Source organism: Polypterus senegalus, chromosome 12 (genome assembly GCF_016835505.1).
Source record: "Polypterus senegalus isolate Bchr_013 chromosome 12, ASM1683550v1, whole genome shotgun sequence".
NCBI lineage: Eukaryota > Metazoa > Chordata > Cladistia > Polypteriformes > Polypteridae > Polypterus > Polypterus senegalus.
This window is the reverse complement of record NC_053165.1, coordinates 71,579,880-71,600,347: the sequence shown is the minus strand read 5'-3', so window position 1 is coordinate 71,600,347 and position 20,468 is coordinate 71,579,880. Positions and strand designations below refer to the sequence as shown.

At 44.3% G+C, this 20,468-nt stretch overlaps 1 protein-coding gene across 1 annotated transcript in view; it reads right to left on the bottom strand.

Annotated features, from left to right (window-relative positions):
* LOC120540493 (probable E3 ubiquitin-protein ligase HECTD4) overlaps positions 1 to 20,468 on the bottom strand; it is a 104,485-nt gene that overhangs the window by 18,435 nt on the left and 65,582 nt on the right. The window contains exons 18-28 of the mRNA XM_039771332.1: positions 20,139 to 20,305; positions 18,184 to 18,330; positions 17,722 to 17,906; positions 15,561 to 15,714; positions 15,154 to 15,434; positions 13,825 to 14,014; positions 9,648 to 9,729; positions 9,049 to 9,251; positions 7,975 to 8,110; positions 3,662 to 3,844; positions 2,298 to 2,462 (exon numbers count right to left, since the gene is read on the bottom strand). Of these exons, the coding sequence (XP_039627266.1) occupies positions 2,298 to 2,462; positions 3,662 to 3,844; positions 7,975 to 8,110; positions 9,049 to 9,251; positions 9,648 to 9,729; positions 13,825 to 14,014; positions 15,154 to 15,434; positions 15,561 to 15,714; positions 17,722 to 17,906; positions 18,184 to 18,330; positions 20,139 to 20,305 (1,893 nt within the window). The remainder of the gene's footprint in view (positions 1 to 2,297; positions 2,463 to 3,661; positions 3,845 to 7,974; positions 8,111 to 9,048; positions 9,252 to 9,647; positions 9,730 to 13,824; positions 14,015 to 15,153; positions 15,435 to 15,560; positions 15,715 to 17,721; positions 17,907 to 18,183; positions 18,331 to 20,138; positions 20,306 to 20,468) is intronic.

The following is a 20,468-nucleotide window of genomic DNA, read 5'->3' as shown; positions in this document are numbered from 1 at the left end:
TCCATGTGCATCTTTTTGTGTCTGTGAAGTTAATGGTGCGATAACAGATCAATCCAATTCCACTCATCCCACGATAATGCAATATGTACAGTAACCCCTTCATATTCACGAGGGTGAGGGGTTAAGACCCCAGCAAATGTTAAAATTCACAACACACTAACACACTGACAGACGTATTCTACGATTAGGTAAGTGGACCTGCTTTACAAAAGGTCAGGCTTTAACACTCTTTCGATTTATTGTACTGTAAACAACATTCACAATTCTTGATATCGTAATGGCGCCGACAATCTTCAATCATCCATTATATAAGCTGGCATTTTGTCACTGGCGGCAGGTGAGTCCATAAAAATGGCAAGTGGTCCTGTTAAGGCAAGAGAGCCACCTAAAAGTGCCTTGAGAAGAGCAAGAGAATCCATTCTAACACTTCCAGTTTCAACTGCGAGTGCCACTCACACCTACAATGGCCATACTTGACTCTTCAAAGGAGTTGCTGGATGGATTTGGAGTGCCGTCTGCAGGGTCAGTAAAGGGAGGAGGATGGCTATGTGGTGTTATGGGTCCACAGCTCGTGGAGAAAAGGCCATTGATTTTAAATAAATAATCACCGCACCCGAGGCGGCTTCGTGAGGGGCGTTGTTGTAGCAAGCCGCGGGGCAGTCGTCGATGTGGGCGTTTCTCACCGTGTGCACAGGTGAGGAACTGCCCACATTCGTGATTGCTCCCGTGGCTAATGCTGCAGCTGTGATGGCCCCTCACGTTTTTAAAAGAAGCGCAAGTCGGTTGGGGAAAGAAGAAAAACGTTCGGAGGGGAATAGAAATGGAGAGAGAATCGATCGGAGAGAAAGGAAAGGAGAGGACGGAGGTTACAGGGAGCGTGGAAGCAAGCGGTGCAGGAGAGAGACGGACACGCGAGCGGTGGTGGCGCGATCGGCCGTGGGCAGCTGCGAGGAAGCTGGGTGTTAGGCCGACACCCAGGTGTTTGTGTAGATGTCGCTCCCGCTGAGCGATCTGGTAGCGGGAGTGACAAGGTGAAAGCGACGGGCGCAGAGGCCATGGAAAAGGCAGCGAAGTCGGAGACTTGGTGATGGAATCCCCAACGTGGGCGACCTGGCCGTTGAGGGTAATCAAGTCTCGGGGACTGGGATGAGTGCCAGACCGAAGCCAGGGATCGGGAGGTCTCCAGTCTCGAGCGTGTGATGTAGGAGGGCAGCTGCAGAGAGCGTCTTGCCTGCTGCTAAGCCCGTCACGGATAAGCAGGTGAGACGATACAGAAAAGAAGCACCAAGCTTATTTGTTGTTGTTTTTAAAGACAGCTTCCTGATCATTTTAACCTCTCGATTTTAAGGATTGTTTTTTCTATTGAGTTTTAACCCCCACGTGTTCTTTTTATGGATTATTTATTTAATGAATATGAAGAACTGCACTATTTATTGGAACACTGTTTTTGTTTTGTTGATTTTTAATAAAAGCACTATTGCACTTTTTGTATACCACCCCTTGCTCAATTGTTTATTTGCCTCCATTGACTAGCTCACTCGGTTACATTATCGACGGTGTTGGGTTCATGTGCTTCCAATATCAAAGGGAGTGTGGAGCCTGAACCCACATCGTCACAGGCTACCTCTGCAGCTCCACCACCGCCTCTCCATCTGCTAGGGTCCACTGGTCGGGGTGCATGGATGCCAGTGGGGCTTTGGGCTCATGGAGTTGGGGTAAAGTGTGGTGGACTGAGCGGCACGTGAGGAGTGAGAGGGCAGACAGCAAATGGAGGAAGAGTCTCAAAAGCTGAGATCAGAACCTGGAATGCTGCGTGGAGCATCAGCTCAGTGAATGAAGACAGCCAGGGAAGAATCACATCTGCTGCTCCACACAAGGAGGCTCCCCGGCTCAGTTAAAATCGACAGATCACTGCAGAGAAGCACAGTGTTTAACACATCTGCTGCACCGCCTCACAAATCTTTCTTCTTTTTTTTTTAGATATAATAACAAATGTTAAATAATCCTTAATGTTTATATATACTATGATTGTTTAGGTGATATAAATCATTTCGGTATACTGTTGGCCATCTGTGAGTTTCTGCTATCGTTCATTTAATAGTTCATGGCCAATATGCAAATAACGGAACTCGCAAATGTGAAGGGGTTACTGTACCAAGTCTGCCACTTTTACAAAGCAGAATCACCATCTTGACAGAGATGAGGGGCTCCTGTTAACTTAAATGTAATCTGTGCCATGCAGCAGTTGCTTCTGAATGATGTCTTAATTTAGCTGAAACGCCAAAAGAAACTCAAACCTCGGACCGCGGGGTGCAGAGCCGGGACACTGGCACCGTCAAGACATCCGAAGCTTTGCATGTCTTCCTGTAGTCCGAGCAGGGAAACTTAACGATGGCGATGCCTTCTTGCTCATTGATCGACATCACCACTCCCACACTGCCCAGGACTCCTTTACCCAGCACCTGTGCACAAGATGAGAAAGCAAACAATCAATTTTTAAAAAAATCGGGAACCAACAAGCAACGATAAAAGCTTCAAAATAAAAAGCTGCTAAAATGCATTCTGGCCATTTGAACAAATCACAAATTTAGAGCAGACGCTAGTGAGACGAGCATCAAGCTAACATTTCCTGCCAGTGTGGCGAGTCGTCTTCTGGCCTGCTATCCATTTTCTGTGGTGTCTTATTATTGGCCACAAGGTAGTAACCAGCCCTGGACAGTACCACACACTCACCCATCCCATTGGGTCAATTTAAAGTCACCAGTCCACCTACGCTTAACGGGATTTGAATCCAAGATGCTGATCTGTAGGGCAGAAACATGAACTACTCTATGTACGTGCCACTCACTCACTTATCTTTATTTAAAATTATTAATTAAATGAAGCTCAGCCGAGATATGGCACAATAATAACAACATGTGGACCCAACACACAAAGCAACGGCTGTCCAAAGTTGACCGCAAGACATCAAGCTCTGACAGTGGCCAGTTGAGTTGCTTCTTCTCAAATTACGCTGCGGGCTTGGAGGTCTTGTTGCAACGTGGCTCTCCAAGTCATCCTATGACGTCCCCTCCGCCACAGTCCTTCGGTGGGCTTCCACTCCATCTGGATGTTTTTGGTCATCCAAGAGATGTGCCCTGCAAACTTATGTCCGAGTTCTTCCACAATGTCCTGTAGACTCATTAGCCCTGTTAGGTTTAGTACTTCCTCATTTGTCACATGATCCAACCATGTGACCTTAAGGATTCTCCGGAGGCATCTTTGGTGGTACACAGCTATTACAGTTTGTGGGCTGTTTTCTCTGTCAAGGGCAATGTCTCACTAGCATAAATTGCAGTGGGTAAAACGATTGACTTGTACAACTCTATCTTCAAGTTTAGTGTTATGTGTGGGTGATTTACAAATGCTGAGCATTTTCCGGAAAAACGCCCACTGCTCGACCAAGTCGCACCTGGACAAGTCCCATCTCGTGTTATGCAGCTGCCCATATAGGTGACAAAATAGAGACCTGCTCTTGAAGCGGCAATGTGAATGGCTTCACCTTCTGTAAATGGTGTGTGGCGACAGCAGGATATTTGCCAGGGCTGTGGACGAGCCTCACTCACCCTCTGCACCAACACCTTCTATCGATATGTAAAGCTTGGAAGATTTCACGTCTTACCTGAACCTCCGAGCCAATCTTAATGGTCTCCTTGAATCCCCCGAGTGCGCAGAGAGCTGCTACAGCCTGCCGGGCAATGGCCTGCAACTTTGCCAACTTCCTGCCGCTGCTGCTGCCATTCTCCAAGATGCTTTCCGCGTATTTTCCAAGTTGGGGGATGAACATCAGAGCTCGAGACAGGACCTACAAAAGTTGGAAAACATTCGTGTGTAAGTTTAAATGAAGCAGCCATCGTGAAACATCTACCAGTCAGTCAGTGTGTGCGACTGTGCCACTTCGCAGCGGCTGCTAGCTCCCGACTGGAGGTGAGCAGGACCCATCTGTGAAAGCGAGTGGTCCAGTAAAAATGCCAGCACTGCATCCAACATTTCAAATAAGGGGAATCCTGAAAATAAAGACTTCCTCTCACTGAATGAACCAATAAGAAGGTGTAGAAAAAGAAACCTAATGGTCTCAGCTACCACTGTTGAGTAGAAAGCCACAACTGACTATGTGAGGGAGTCGGCCTACACCTAAACGTAACTCAAAACAGGACATAATAAAGGAAACGACTTGTTTGGTTGGACAGCCGTGTCAAGCTTACAACGTGTGGGACACGTTATACACGAAACCTCTGGAAGTGGCTTTGGGTGTTAAGACTCTTTAGTTGTTTGGCTTTTTTGTAATTTACCATGGCAACCTTTTTTCTGCTCTTTTTGAACTTTTTGTGATATTTGTGATTTTTGCCCCGTCCCATTCCCCATAACTACTTGTTTATCAGGTCTTACTAGAGAACTTTATTTAAGGCTCTGGCTGCCATAGCCAGGCTGCTGTGGCATTAGTTTGTCTAGCAGTCTTCTCTCTATCAGCCCTTTTGTCTTCTTCTTGATTTCTTGTCTTACATTTGTTTTTGGGTTTCATAGGCTGGATCTTAACTTTTGTTGGACTGCCTTTTATGTTCTACTGCTGTATTTTCATATCCTTCTGATTATTTTGTGCATTTACTTTTGCTTTTCAGAATTATTTTATCTTGGAATTTTCTATTTTTTCTGTTGCGATTCCATATATTTCTGTATAATTCTTCTTTTAAGGGGTTACAGAATATGTGTATTTCTGTAATTTGGTATCATTTTTGGTTAATTCAGAAATATTAAGTCTTGGCTGTATGTTTTGTTTCCTTTTGCGGTTGCTATGCCATTTTTCCCATGTGAGAATATGAGGTCTTGACATGTGATGTCACACATGCACCGGGCACAAAGCGGTTTCTCAGTGTTTAGCAGCGACTTAGCGTCTCTCGACTTTATTTTGGATTACGTTTTTTGGTTGTGTTTACTGAGATTTTGACTTTTAGCTCCAACTATCAGGATCCTGGGTTTTTTTTGTAAATTATTGTCAGGTTATTTTCTGGCTCTGGTATTGAGCTGCATATCATTATTGGGGTTTTCGACGTCAAGGAATCTGATAAAATGGTTTGTTTTCCAATTCAATGCTTTATTTTAAAGTTCATTTCTGATTTGGGCTGTTATCCAACACTATTTTTTTCTTATGCTTATATTATGCTTATATTAGCTTCACCTGTTTGTTGTCTGGTACAAATATTGTAATCGATATTTAACCCACTTCCTATTGTCCAAATGACTTGAAATTGTGCACACTTACTCAATTCCGATGACAATACATGAATCAATAATCAGTTTCACTAACTGATCAATTAATTCATGTTAATTAAGAAATGAAATTTTCATATAAAGAATAGTTCAAGATTTCACCAACAGATGGCACTAGTAACTGCATCTTGTATGAAGATCTGTGCATATACAGGAAAATATCAAAGGAAGTGTTAAAATATTAATTACAAAATTATACTAAAACAAACCCAAGACTAAAAAGTTGAAAATAATATATATATTATACTTTTTAAAAACCATGCTTATATTAAGTTAAAAAGTGTACTAAAAAGTAAACAATATGTCTCTCATACATCACTCGTAAAAAAAATAAAAGCGTGGGTGCTTTTTGAATGTTGATTGATGAAAAGCGCCCACGCTTTTATTTTACGAGTGATGTACGAGAGACATATTTTTTACTTTTTAGTACAGTTTTTAACTTAAGCATGGTTTTTAAAAAGTATTTTATATATATATATTTTTTTTTGTTCGCTAAATTGCCAGGTTTTGCCCAGTAAGGGGTGTGGCATCAGAGGTCATGATGAGGATGAAAGGGTCATTCTCGGTTCACTTCCTTACCCGACTACTCAGATCCCAAAACCCTTTTTGTCCTTAAATTTCATCAATTCGTTTTTGATTACTTAATGATTTTGTCCTTGTTCTTGTCTCACATTTTTTTTATTCTCCAGGTTCAGACTCTTTACTTTGTTTTTTCTTTTTTTTAATCTACCTATTTTCTTCTAGTCTGCCCTCTGGGCAGAAGGCCAAACCTTGGTTGATTTTGCTGTCAAATAAGTTTTGGTTAGTCCATCTCCTGGTCCCTTTTGTGATGAGACAGAGTGGCTGGATTTATTGTGAATGACCAAAGGACCAGGAGATGAAACGTTGATTTACGTCACGTAAATAATAAAATGGGTGAAATAATAATAAATCATTCCCAAGTAAGTCTCAAATGCTAAAAGCTATGGAAATTATTGTGCACTACGACACCTTGAATGTGTTTTTTGAGTCTGCTTTATCCATTCAAACAGCACACTTTCACTGCTTTGGAACTTCTTCATTTATCCATCCATCTATCCATTATCCAACCCACTATATCCTAACTACAGGGTCACGGGGGTCTGCTGGAGCCAATCCCAGCCAACACAGGGCGCAAGGCAGGAAACAAACCCCAGGGCAGGGCGCCAGCCCACCGCAGGGCACACACACGCACACCAAGCACACACTAAAGACAATTTAGGATCACCATTCTACCTAACCTGCATGTCTTTGGACTGTGGGAGGAAACCCACGCAGACACGGGGAGAACATGCAAACTCAACGCAGGTAGGACCTGGGAAGCGAATCCAGGTATCCTAACTGTGGGTCAGCAGCGCTACCGTGCCACCCCATTTCTTCATTTAATCAAATACAATTAAATACCCACCCCATGTGGGTTGTGTCCCCATGTGGGCTTCCTGCGGGTGCTCCAGCTTTTCCCCACAGTCCAAAAACATGCAGATTAGGTGGGCTGGCGAGGATAAATTGGCCCCAGTTATGTGTGCTTGACCTGCAATTGGCTGGCGCCCCGTCCGGGAATTGCTACTGCCTTGCATCAAATGATTGCAGGGACCTGCTCTGGATATGCAAGTTTAGAAAATGTCACACACACGCACCTTGGGGACAGCTTAAAGGCTCTGGTGGTGGTAATGCCTCGCCAATCCACAAGGTGGCAGTGTACACTTAACACCTCTATTCTTCCTCCCTCTACAGAGCAGATGACTGACAGCACACCCACCTTTGATGTCACTTCCGGTGTCTGTCCTCCCTGGACCCGCCTCTTCCTGCATGGCCTGTACTTAACATGAAGTGCTGTCATCTTTGCCAGTCTGGTCAGTAAGGGACATTATTTTGCCTTTCTAATACATGAGGTCACCCCAACTAAATCATCTTTAACAAAGGGATTTATGGAGAATTCAACACCACTGTTTCAAGGTTTGGATGTGTGCATGCTATTTTGTAAAATAATTTTACCCTTCCCTCTTTGGAATTAAATCGTAATAGTGTTGTGATTCTATGTATCTTTGTTATAATTCTGTTGAGTCAGTAATATTTTCTTTGGGGCCTGACGTGTTTTTATTCAGTGCTGAAATCCTCTGATTACAGGGTCACTTTTAGTTTTATTTTTGTTTTACCGCAACACCATCTTGTTTTGCTTTTTGTTTTGTTTGGATGCTACCATTTCCTGTACCCATAACCTGTCATCAGGGACGTGTTCTTGGCAGTCATGCCAGGTTATTTAAGCTGGCGGCCGGAGTCCGCCATAACCTGTTCTTCAGTGCTTTCTGATGAAATTTAGTTACTTTGACATATCAGTTTTGATTCACAGATTTTAATTTGAGTTTATGGATTATGTTTGTCGCAGGGTAGTTTTCACTTTCTGGTTACGACCCCTCACTGGTAGTTGTGTTTTCTTGATTCGTTTTTCCCCCTTTTGCCATTGTGCCCTGCCAGCTTTCCAGCAGCTCAGGCAGAACCAAGAATGAATCAGCTGTACGTGTGCCTCACCTGTGAAGTGCTGACCCTTAATTATCACACAGAGGGGCAAAATGTGAATATGCAACAAGGTATGACTACATCTGAGTGGCATTGTACAACATCCCACGCTGAAGAGCAATTAGAACTTGCCTTTTCAGCCGTGCTGGTCCAGATGAGCGCCGTGTTGGACTCGGGTGCCGTCAGAAGACTGTGCAGCAAAGCAATCACCTCTGCAGCCATACTGTTAGCCACATGGCCGCTGATGAAAGGCCTGACAGGATCTGATCTGAAGAGGGAGAGACATTGAGTTAACTAGATGACACACGGGCACAGAGTGGGCACTATTTTTTAGGTCCACCTGCTTGTCAAAGCAAGTTATGTGAGCACAAACACAGTTTACGTGGCATACAGAAATGGTCAAGGGCTTAAGCTGATGCTTGAACAAATTCTACAATGGACAAGGCCCAAGGATCTAAGCCACTTTGAATGCCGTGTATCTGTTGACGCCAGATGTGCTGGTACCAGCTGCCCTCCCAGGAATTTCATACGCTAGAGTCCGTAAAGTTTATAGAGAATAGGCAGGAAGTGGCCAATGAGCTGAAGTTCTTTTCAGGAGAGAGGTCAAAGGGGTACGGCCGCACTCACTTGAGTGAAAAGAAAGGCCAACTTTGAGAACTGTTGGCAACTTAACTTCAGGCAAACCAAGAACTGCGCCAAAGAGCCTCTATGTACAGTCACTATTCAGGGAGTGGATATAGAGGTGGTCCTTTGATACAAATACTTGGGGGTCCACATCAGTGACAGGCTGAACTGGTCTCGGCAACACTAGGGAACTTTGTCTTGGGAAACTGTGTTTCTTTAATGCGATAGAGAGGCCCACCAAAACAACTAACTAATGAAAAGGGCAGACTCAGTTATCTGCACCCCCTTAGAGGTAGTACTAGGGGAGAGAATGAAAACAAAACTGAGTGGCATCATAAACAACGCTGTGCATCCTCTCTCTGTGACACACCAACACCCAGGACTTTCAGCCAATGAATCGATTAGCAGAAGTGTGTCAAGAAACGTGACGGGGCTTCTGTATTGATGACACACTGATACGCAGATACGCAGCAAGTATTTAAGAATCCTAGCCTGTACAGTGAACGTGTTCATTAAGGGAGACCACTTTAATAGCTGCACACGGTGCACCACAATGACTAGCAGCGCGAGCAACTGGGCTACCTGGCCAGTTCTGTGTTCCTCTCCCTGCAGATGGCAGTCTGCGCCGTTTTCTTTTTATCACCCACTGACAACCCGCTGGCCGCTTCCTGGCTCACAATCTCAACGGGGGGTCCCACGCTCACAATCAGTCCAGACTGGGCCCATTTGGTGGCTTTGCGGAGAGCAGATGCGGCTTCTTCGGTGATCACCTCACAGCAGCCAGTCTATGGAAATAAAAAACAAATCACATACATAGCAAGAAAAATGAATTTAGTCTTTGAATTCTATGTACTGTGAGAATGTAAGCAGGGCAATGGAACTGTTAGGGCAGCGTGACCTAGCTAAAAACTCAGGACTGTAAACCAGAAGGCTGCCGGGGTGATAATCGGACTGTGGCCACTCACTGCACGACACTCAACACTCCGTCAGCTCGAGCTAAACGTCATGAACACACCTGCTGTTATCACAATGAGCAGTAAAAGCACCATGAGAGGCTGCCAACTGTGGAAAGGTCCAGTCTAAAGTATGATACGCTTGAGCGCAAACACACCAGCTGCCATGCTCATCCAAGTTTACATTACAAAAAAAAATGGTTTGGCAGAAAGTCAAAGACAATTTACCTTGGTCATATCTCTGTCCATCTTCACCACCTTCTCCATATTTGCTCCCGTACCCAAGCGGAATGGCCGACCTTCTGAACTGCTGCATTGTGGAAAAGAACAAAAAAGAGCAAAAAGGAGAAGTCATAACATGGTGGGGAATGACAATGACACCTCCATCAAATATGGCAGCATAACTCCTACAATCACAAAGTGAAGTGATGAACTGGGCTACAGTGCAGGAGTGGACTCTCGTCTTTGTGAAAATCAAACCCTTAAATGGAGTCTGGCTGAACAACGAACATTGTGCCTCCTGCTACTTAACAGATGATCTCTCAAAAGCTGAAGACAGTATCGCTTCATCAGCTGTTCGCACTTTGAGGGAGGCTGAATCCCTGGCATGTATGAAGTAGTAGGTAAGATGTCAGTCAGGGTTCCTCCTTCAGAGTCTTGCTTTATGTCCCTGTTTATCACACCAGCAAAACCAAGGAGCTGGTGGTGGATTTTAGGAGGCCCAGGCCCCTCATGGATCCCGTGATCATCAGAGGTGACTGTGCAGAGGGTACAGACCTATAAATACATGGGAGTGCAGCTGGATGATAAATTGGACTGGACTGCCAATACTGATGCTCTGTGCAAGAGAGGACAGAGCCGACTATACTTCATTAGAAGGCTGGCATCCTTCAACATCTGCAATAAGATGCTGCAGAAGTTCTACCAGACGATTGTGGCGAGCGCCTTCCTCTACACGTGGTGTGCTGGGGAGGCAGCATAAAGAAGAGGGACGCCTCACGCCTGGACAAACTGGTGAGGAAGGCATGCTCTATTGTAGGCATGGAGCAGGGCAGTTTGACATCCGTGGCAGAGCGACGGGCGCTGAGCAGACTCCTGTCAATCATGGAGAATCCACTGCATCCACTGAACAGGATCATCTCCAGACAGAGGAGCAGCTTCAGTGACAGACTTCTGCCACCGTCCTGCTTCACTGACAGACTGAGGAGACCCCACACTATGCGACTCGGGGGGGTAAACGTTAACATTATACAGAATTGTCTGTTATCCCTTTATTGTTATCACTCTTTAATTTAATATTGTTCTTTATCAGTATGCTGCTGCTGGAGTATGGGAATTTCCCCTTGGGATTAATAAAGTTTTGATCTATCTATCTATTCTTTGCTGAACCATTTATGTACATGTGGCCACTAGAGGGTGCAACAGCACCCCAAACCCTACACACAACTGTAGCCGCGGGTTCAAATGCAGTGATTTTTGTTCATTGAAGTACCTTATCAGGCTCCTCCAGAACCGTACAGCACAGCACAGCAAAGCACAAGAAAAGTGAATGAAGGTGAGATGTAAAATTGAGGTCCTGACTCTCTGTGGTCACAAGAAACCACTGGACGTCCTTCATAAAGAGTAGGGTGTATCCCGATGTCCTAGTTAAACTGCCCACCACGGCCTGGTCATTCTGGTTGCCTAATCATCCCCTAACTGTGTCTGTCACCCCCTCATCACCTCACATGTAATGCGTGGTGAGCATACTGGTGCAAAAATGGGGGTCAATGCATCATCCAGGTGAGTGCTACACATTCGTGGTAGTTGGAGTGTCTCCCCACTCACTGAAGTACTTTGAGTAGCGAGAAAAGCGTGACATAAATGTAAAGACTTATTATTATTATTATCAATAAGTCTTCCTGTTTCTCCTCCTCCATTCTCCTCCTCTTCCTCCAAGCAAGTGGAGTCTTCCATCCCACCAACTCCCTGGAATGACGTGAGGTGGTGGGCCTCCTTGTAAGCCAGGCCCATGAATGCTTGTGGTATCTGGACATCACCTGAAGGAAGCATTTCTGGGTCATATGGAAGCTTCCTGAAGTAGGGAGGGTCCATCCCTGTGGCATCGATGGAACCCCTCAGGAATTAGATTCCCAGTATGCACTGTGAGTGGATACACGGGAGCCTTGACAGAAGCGCTGCCCTTTAGTGTATCGGAGAAGTATATATTCCATCACTGTGGCCTTCTGACTGGGTAAATCCAGGAATGCCTGTTCACTCCTGTTGGTACGTTCTGCCAGTCTCCTATTTATGATAGGCAAGGGGGCGCTCATTCCCATCAGAATAGAGGCCCATTCGTGTCGTCCATTACATATGTTAATGTTACTTTTGTAAATTACCTGCTCTATTTTATTTGCTTGTGTCATGTTACATGCGTTTTTTAAATGGTCCCCCAAGACTTGCGTCCACCTGCCTATCACTACCAGGAACTGCCCTCCACCCTACTAAACCAGAGGGTCTCCCACAGATCCCAGCGGTTTGTTTTCACTTGAGGTAAGGACTTGGTGATTTCTTGCGTCTTTGACGTGCTAATGCTGTTGTGGATTTTTCAACCTGTGTTGTGTTTTTTGACTTTGGTTTTGGATGGGACTTTGTTCACCTTAGAATGCCAAGCTGGCAAGTCCTTTATGACTTCTGTGTTCTGCTAGCGTGAAAATAAACTTTTTATTTTATTAAGATACTGCTATTTGTCTTCATTACTAGAACATTAGAACACTCTAGACAAGAAAAGGACATTCAGCTCAACGAAGCTCACCAGTCCTATCCACTGAATTCTTCTAAAATAACACCAAGTAAAATAACACAGAGTCTTACTGTCTACCACACTACTTGGTTACTTATTCCAAGTGTCTATAGTTCTTTGTGTAAAGAAAAACTTCTTCATGTTTGTGTGAAATTTCCCTTAACAAGTTTCCAACTGTGTCCCTGTGTTCTCGATGAACTCATTTCAAAGTCACTGTCTCGATCCACTGGACTAATTCCCTTTGTCATTTTAAACACTTCAGTCAGGTCTCCGCTTAATCATCTGAAAAGACGCTCAGCTCTTGTCATCTTTCCTCATAACTTATCCTTGTAATCAGCCTAGTTGCTCTTCTCTGGACTTATTCCAGTGCTGGAGACCCAAACTGCACCCAGGACTCCAGATGAGGCCTCACCAGTGTGTTATAAAGCTTGAGCAGAACCTCCTGTGACTTGTACTCCACATGTCAAGGCGCTATATAACCTGACACTCTTTATACTTCTGAACACTGTCTGGCAGTTGATAGTGATGAGTCCACTGTGACTCCTAAAACCTTCTCATAAGGTGGACTCTTGATTTTCAGACCTCCCATTGTATATTCAAACTTCATATTTTATTTTTATTTAATTATTTTATTTTATTATTTTATAAATCTGAATTTTATTATATTGACGAGTCCACTACGACTCCTAAGTCTTTTATTCTTTCCTCATAATTTAAACCCTATAGCCCTGGAGTCGCCCTAGTCGCTCTTCTCTGGACCAACTCTAGTGCTATGTCCTTTTTGTAGCCTGAACACCAAAACTGCACACAGGATTCCAGATGAGGCCTCACCAGTGGGTTACAAAGCTTGACCTGTGACTTGTACTCCACACATCAAGGCGCTATATAACCTGACACTCTTTTATCCTTGTGAACACTGTCTGGCAGTTGATAGTGACAAGTCCACTGCAACTCCTAAATCCCCCTCATGAGGGCGCTATATAACCTGACATTCTGTGTCAAGTCCACTACGACTCCTAAATCCTGATTATAAATTGTACTCTTGATTTTCAGACCTCCCATTGTATTAGCTAGGGTCTGAAGGTAAACCTCCCCCACCACCACACCCCAATGGACATTTTTGGAAGTTTTTGGGACTTCACAAGAGGGTATGTCTACCAAGGAAGTTGCAAATCTAATTTAAAAGAAAGTTTTGACTGTGTGACATGTGTGAAATGAGTGGAAATGCAGAAGAACATAAACTCATAGACCTAGCACAAGACCAGGATGAAGACCAACAGACCAGAGAGACTCACCCATATGTAACATGATACTAACCTAACCTACTGAGATAAAGAGCAAATATTCTGAAGATCTACTGCATGTTTCATAATCTGCACTTTGTACATCAGCATTATTATTTATGACAAAATCAAATGTCACTTTCAAACAGAAGGTTTTTCCATTTCACGAGTGTATAAATGCACTTCAATAAAAATGCAGCTAGCTGATTAATGGATGAAAAATTCAAATGATACAGCAGCTAAAGAACAAAAAACCATTCTAATACAATGTGAACAAACTTCTCCATACTGGATACAAATCATATCAAACTATGTGTGGAAACACCAAGTAAAAGCGTACCTCAAAAGGGGCTGCAGCACTTCATGCGAGGACTGGTCTTCTCTTTTGTGAATGAAGATGGACAGTTTGCCATCCACCGCCTCCCCTTCTTCACCAAGGTCTTTATCCATTTTTAAGGAGTTTTTGGGACTGGCTCGAGTTAAACTGGTGTCCGGCTCTGAGGCACTGGGTGACAGAACTGTTTGACAGCCTGAAAATGGAAGATTAACAATTAAAAATTGCAGAAGCAAAGACACCGTGTGTCTGGTACTGTAGCTCATGTGCTTACAGGAGGTCCTTGTCATATCTGGAATTTAACGTGATGGGGACACTAAAACTGATCAGATATGCCACCTCTTTATCCAAAAAGCAGCCCAAGAAGAGGATGATGCTTAAGGAAGTGGCAGAATGTATCATGAATATATTTTTTAAATTCAGTGTGCAGGTCATTGTGGTATTAGGAACAGCAAAGGTTTAAATACGCAGAAAAGGAAAAAATGTGTACAATTCTCAAATCTGTGCCTGTGACAAGCCAGTAGCTACACTCAACTTTGAAAATACGGTGACTTGTTTGGATGGGAGTGCGCTGCTGACCCCGATTCCTCATGGGTCCTCCGTCCAAGAGTCGCCAGTGATGAACATCTGGACACAGGTACAATGTAAAGAATTATTGTTATTATTATTATTAATATTTTGAATTCTACATAAAATACCGTATATACTTGCAGATAAGTTCTCCCGCGGCTAAGTCGGGCTTGATTTTATCGTAAAAGTTCCAGTATTTTATAATGTCGGTTGTATAAGTCGAATGCGGAAAACTCACGCTATTGGTCCAAGAGATTATGATATGCTAATGTCCTCCTCAGAGACTAACCACGGAGCACACAGCCTTTTTATTTGTATGTATTGTGCCTACGTGACCACACGGTGATACCCGGACTATTCCGAAGCAATATTTGCACTGTTTTTTGTATCTCACACCCTCATACACCATCATAAGAGCATCCCTTATCTACGATGGAGCATTCGATCAGAAGTAAATATGAAGCTGGTTTTAAATTAAATGTCGTTGAAGTGGCGAAATATTGAAATTGATAACTGCACTGCTGCAATTAAACTCGATGTGTCTGAGAAACTGATGAGAGATTGGAGGAGGCAAGAAGATAAAAAAAAAAAATAAATAAATTAAAGTGTCACATTTTTAAACGGGCATATAAGTCTGACTTTATGATCAATTTTTTGGGTTTCAAGACCCGACATATACTGAGTATATACGGTAGACGTTGACGCGAGTCACGTTTTCACATAACCACATGACAAACTCCATTATGTGGGCATGCAGACACATACCTGGCACAACATAGTCCGCTAGTTTGGCCAGCAACAATGAGGCAATCTTTGAAGCAGGATCTCCGGGGTCGTCGTGATCACTATCCAGAGTCTGAATGGAGTAACTCCAAGGTGGGAGCTCCACATTACCACAGTCCTCCACGCTCATGAGGGGCAAAGCAGCTCGGCACAACTGGAGAATAATGAGGACGAGTTTGGGGGAAGGCCGCTGGTCCAAGAGCAGGGACAAAAGCTTTGAAACGCAAGCTGGCTGGCTCAGAATCGCCTTTCCAATCTGACTCCTGTAAATATTAACACAGGAGATTAATCCAAACAAAGGGCAAGCACGACAATGAAGGCTCTAAAGTTATTTTGATATGGAATCAACAGAAATGTCAAATGACAAAAAAAAGGCAGAGATGTGACACCTGGACAGGTCATTGAGAAGGCTTAGAACGTCTTGAAGGGCGTCGTTTCCAGCTGCCTGATTGCCACAGCAGTCCGTAGCCCGGGCTAAGTGATTGGTAAGTAAACTAGACACCTGACGGGCCAACCCAGAATGCACTGCGTCCGTGGAGCACCCTAAATGAAATGGATAAAACAATAGAAAGGGAACATTTTGTGTCTACCAATAATAAAGGAGTAATTTTTGAGATCTGACAAAAGTGCTGAGCAAAATGGAAGGAATCCTTTGAAATACGTCAATGACTGTTCCCATTCACCTAGATGTTAACACAGAGCAGCCCCAACATTCAAACCACTGCCAGGTGACGCAAATACCACAGATGACCTCATTACAATGGCACCTGTCAAAGGGTGGCATTTTTTAGGCAGCAAGTGAGCAGCCACTTCTTGAAGGTGATGTGTTGGAAGCAGCAAAAATGGGCAAGCGTAAGGATCTGAGCAACTTTGTCAAGGGCCAACTTGTGATGGTGTGAGGATTGGGTCAGAGCCTCTCCAAAATTGTAGGTTCTGTGCAGTGGTTATTACCTACAAAAGCGGTCCAAGGAAGGACAACTGGTGAACTGGCACCAAAGGCTCGCTGCTGGTTACTCAATCTGATCCTACAGTAAAGCTGCTGTAGCACGAGATGTGGAAACACTTCATGCCGGACAAGAGATATAGGTGTCAGAACACGCAGCACATCACAGCTTGTTGCGTTGCCGCAGACTACTCAAGAGTTCCCATGGTGACTTCTGTCCAACGCCAAAAGCACCAACAATGAGCATGTCAGCCACAAAACTGGACCATGGATACAATGGAAGAAAGTAGCCTGGGATCCAATGAATCGTTTTCTATTAGATGATGTGCATCATTTACCTGGGGAAAAGATGGCAGCAGGATGCACTATGGGAAAAAGGTAAGCCGTTGGAGGAGGTGTGATGCTCTGGGTTCTGGAGAAATATCATGGTGGGCATGAGAGGTGAAAGGTGTCAGAAAACACAGTGCCTTGCAGCTTGCTATGTAGCTGCAGACTGGTCAGAGTGTCCTTGCCAAACCCTGTCCACCACTGACAGTGCCCACAATGGGCAAATGAGTGTCAGAAGTGGATCATGGAGACAATGGGAGAAGGTGGTCTTGTCTGAGGACTCACATGGGGACGGCCGCGTGCTATGTGTCGTTAACCTGAGGCTGAGATGGCAGCAGGATGCAAAATGGGAAGAAGGCAAGCCCGGCTCTGCTTTGGGCTGCTGGGAATGCTTGGGGATGGTAAATTTGAATATACCACCAACCTACAAATTGTTGCAGACCACCCTTCAGTGAACCTTTCTACAATCCTTACTTTATAAATAACAACCATTATAGTATGTGTGTGGGTAATTGTAAGTGGGGAATCAGCGCCTCCGTTGGTCACACTGAGCCTCATTATTTTAGGAGGTGTTGGCAATTTTATTCCCCCAAAAGAACAGTTTACACTTACATACTTTGCCGACGCTTTTTTATCAAAAGCGACTTACAATATTTGAGATACAATTGGTTACATTTCTTTAGTTTTTTTTTCCAGCATTGACAGGTAAAGTGACTTGCTCAGTCACCCAGCATCAATAGTGCGATTTGAACCCACAACCTCATGGTTTGAAGTCGAGAGCCTTAACTACGACGCCACACTGCCTGCCACTTGATGGAATGCTGCATGCTCTACGGTTGATGTACACCCGTAAGCCTCCATCTTTAATATTCTAACAATTACCTGCATATCAACACCAAATATATCTACAGCCTTGAACATCGACTGTACTTAAAGCAGTTCAGGACACAATTAGTAATATGAGGGGGCATTCAGTTTACAGCGTTTAATACGTCTTATTTTCTCCTCCTTCGCTTAGGACTGACTTCACTTCACCTATAGAAGTCTGAACTGCAGCCCTTTCTTTGACAAACATGTTGCGTGATCCTTCAGGATGACAGAAGCTCTGAGCTAAGGCGGTTCCACTTACAGATCATGTGTTGCCCACTGAAGAGCACATACATGTGACAATTTCATAGCCCCCTAGAAGAGGTGACCCTATATGGCCTTACACTCCACTGTGTGATAGCAATGAAATAACATTAATAATGTATACAAGAAAAAAAAGAAATTGGCTCTACCTTCCACTTTCTCCCATTCCACACAGCGATTGGCCAACACCTGGAAGGCAGCCCAAGCCATGGTGGCGACTCTCTGTTTTTTTGTCTGCTTCTCGTTTGAGCCACACTCTCTCTGCCCGCTGAGACTGCACAGGCGGTCCATGAGCTGAACCAAACCACTTCGCACAAGGCATTTCTCTTCACTCCTAAATACAAGGGCAGGACAAACAGAAAAAAAGATCATTAAACCCAAACCCAAAAGACCACCACACCCATTGTCAAAATGGCTACCTCAAGAAGTTCCAGCTTAGGAATGAAAGGTCGAGGTACCTACAGTCCAAACTTCAAAGAACTCTAACAGATACAACTTGTCATTATTTGGAGTCACACCTGTGACACAAACGTCACCATACACTTCCTCCCTTTTATCAATGCACAAAATCAGGTTTTGTAAAACCAACGGTTTAGCGTTGATCCTCTTGCCTCGTGTATGGAATGGTGCAGAGCAGGCCAATGCTGTTCGCACAGGCGATGGGGTAGCGGGAGCACAGGGACACCACCGAAGTCATCGTTTCTCCGAAGGCCTCCTGGACTTGTTCCACCATCCCTCCACAGGTTAATTCTTCTATTCTGAAATATAAAGACAATGATGTGGACTCCCCTGGGTGCCATATTAGTCACGTCATGTACAATATTGTGACACATAATTGGAAATATGCAGACTTTACACCCTCATAATATTTTAATTGTACATATGTAGGTATATGACCAAAAACACAGCCACAGGGGATGCACAAACCAGTGTGTTTGTTCGTACCGGTCCCAAGCCCAGATAAATGGGGAGGGTTACGTCAGGAAGGGCATCCGGTGTAAAATTTTGCCAAATCAATATACGGACAACAATACAAATTTCCATACCGGATCAGCTGAGCTCCGGGTTAACAACGACCGCCACCAGTAGTGTTAGCCAACAGGGTGCTGGCGGAAGAAAGAGAAGGAGAAGAAGAGGGAAAGACGTGTCCAGAGGCATGAGGAGAGGAGGAAGTTAAAGAGAGTGGAACTGAGGGTAGGAACTTTGAATGTTGGCAGTATGACTGGTAAGGGGAGAGAGTTAGCAGATATGATGGAGAGAAGGAAGGTTGACAAAGTCAGAGAGGTGAGATTGCGTTGGTTTAGACGTGTGCAGCGGAGAGATGCTAGGTATAAAGAGTGAAGGGTGCTAAGGATTGAGCTGCCAGGTAAGAGGAGAGGAGGAAGGCCTAATAGAAGGTTTATGGATGTAGTGAGAGAGGACATGCAGGTGATGGGTGTAACAGAACAAGATGATGAGGACAGAAATATATGGAAGAAGATGATCCGCTGTGGCAACCCCTAACGGGAGCAGCTGAAAGTAGAATTAGTAGGTATATGACCAGAAAAAGATGTAGTAATGTCTGAGGAAAAATATATATATATCTACGACCTGGATATGATTATTGGCATCCTTCACTGATACTTAGTTACACAGTGATGACACCCTCTAAACATTTCTTGGTGTCATCTAGAAGGTTCTCCCATCTGTCTGCTGGTAGTTTCTCCCAATCTTCCACTGCGAGGTGTGAATTCTTCTCTACCAATGGCAGAGTTTATAACGTTTGTCTAATCTAAACTCATCTCTTCGACTATAAATGTCTCTCAGGTCTGCACTGCCAAAGGGCTTAATTTGGTTTCATCTGTTCACACAACATCTTCCACGAAGGACTGTGGTTTCTAAAGGAGTGTTTGGATTGGGTTTGCCTTTTTTACGTGGGGTTCTTACTGGCCTTTTTCCTTTAAAAAATCCTTCTTTGTTTCGAGTATGGTGGGGGTTGAGACCACCACTCCAGAATAGTGTTGGATTGGCATTCAAATTTTGGACCTTAGTGCTGCTACGTTACTCTAATCTCCCTGAGGTGCACACTACGACCTGCTGCCCTCTTGATTATCAGTGAAGTCCCGAACACACTGAACTGATGAGGGTGGTGGGAGAGCTGTCACGCTGAAGCAATACCACAATGAAGTCCCGAACGCATTGAAGCATCAAGGCAAGTGATCAAGTGGGGTAAGGGGCTCCCCCTTGAAGTACCTAAAATCTCAAAATGCTGGCATTGTTTTAAAATATGGGTAACCTTACACCAGCCTGAAACTCGATGCAATTCTTTCTTTTTTTTTTTAAATCAAAAATCTCAGATTTGCTGTAGGCTTACAGTGCCAACTTTTATGTCATTACACTGGCAAAAAGACCCAACACTTCTTCTAGAATTCGGTCCCTGGAATCGTGGCAACAAATCCCCACACTGGCAGCTGCCATGATAAAAACAAATGAAAAGATAATAATTCCGAACATCACTCCAGCGATAACGATACTAAAAAGACTCACAAATACAACACACATGCATTATAAACACATGACTACATACCTGGGGCCTCCTTGCAGCACCATGGTGACAGGCCCCACAAGATGAGTGACACCCCCGACTCGCACGGCAGCGGTCAGCAGCTCCCTCATGTGCACCAGGGCTTGTCTCCGGGTGTTCCCACGTCTCCATCGCGTCTGTGCCGCGGACAGAAAACTGCTTCCAGACACCTAGGAAACAACACAAATGAACGAGGTAGTGGGCATGGAGAATGGCCTCGGTATTTACAGGCAGCATTCCACATGGGCTTTACTGTTTGCTTTAAAGAAGAAGGTATATTCAAGTACGAAACGTCTGATATCGGCATCGCAGTAAAGGCCAAAATGCTTCTGC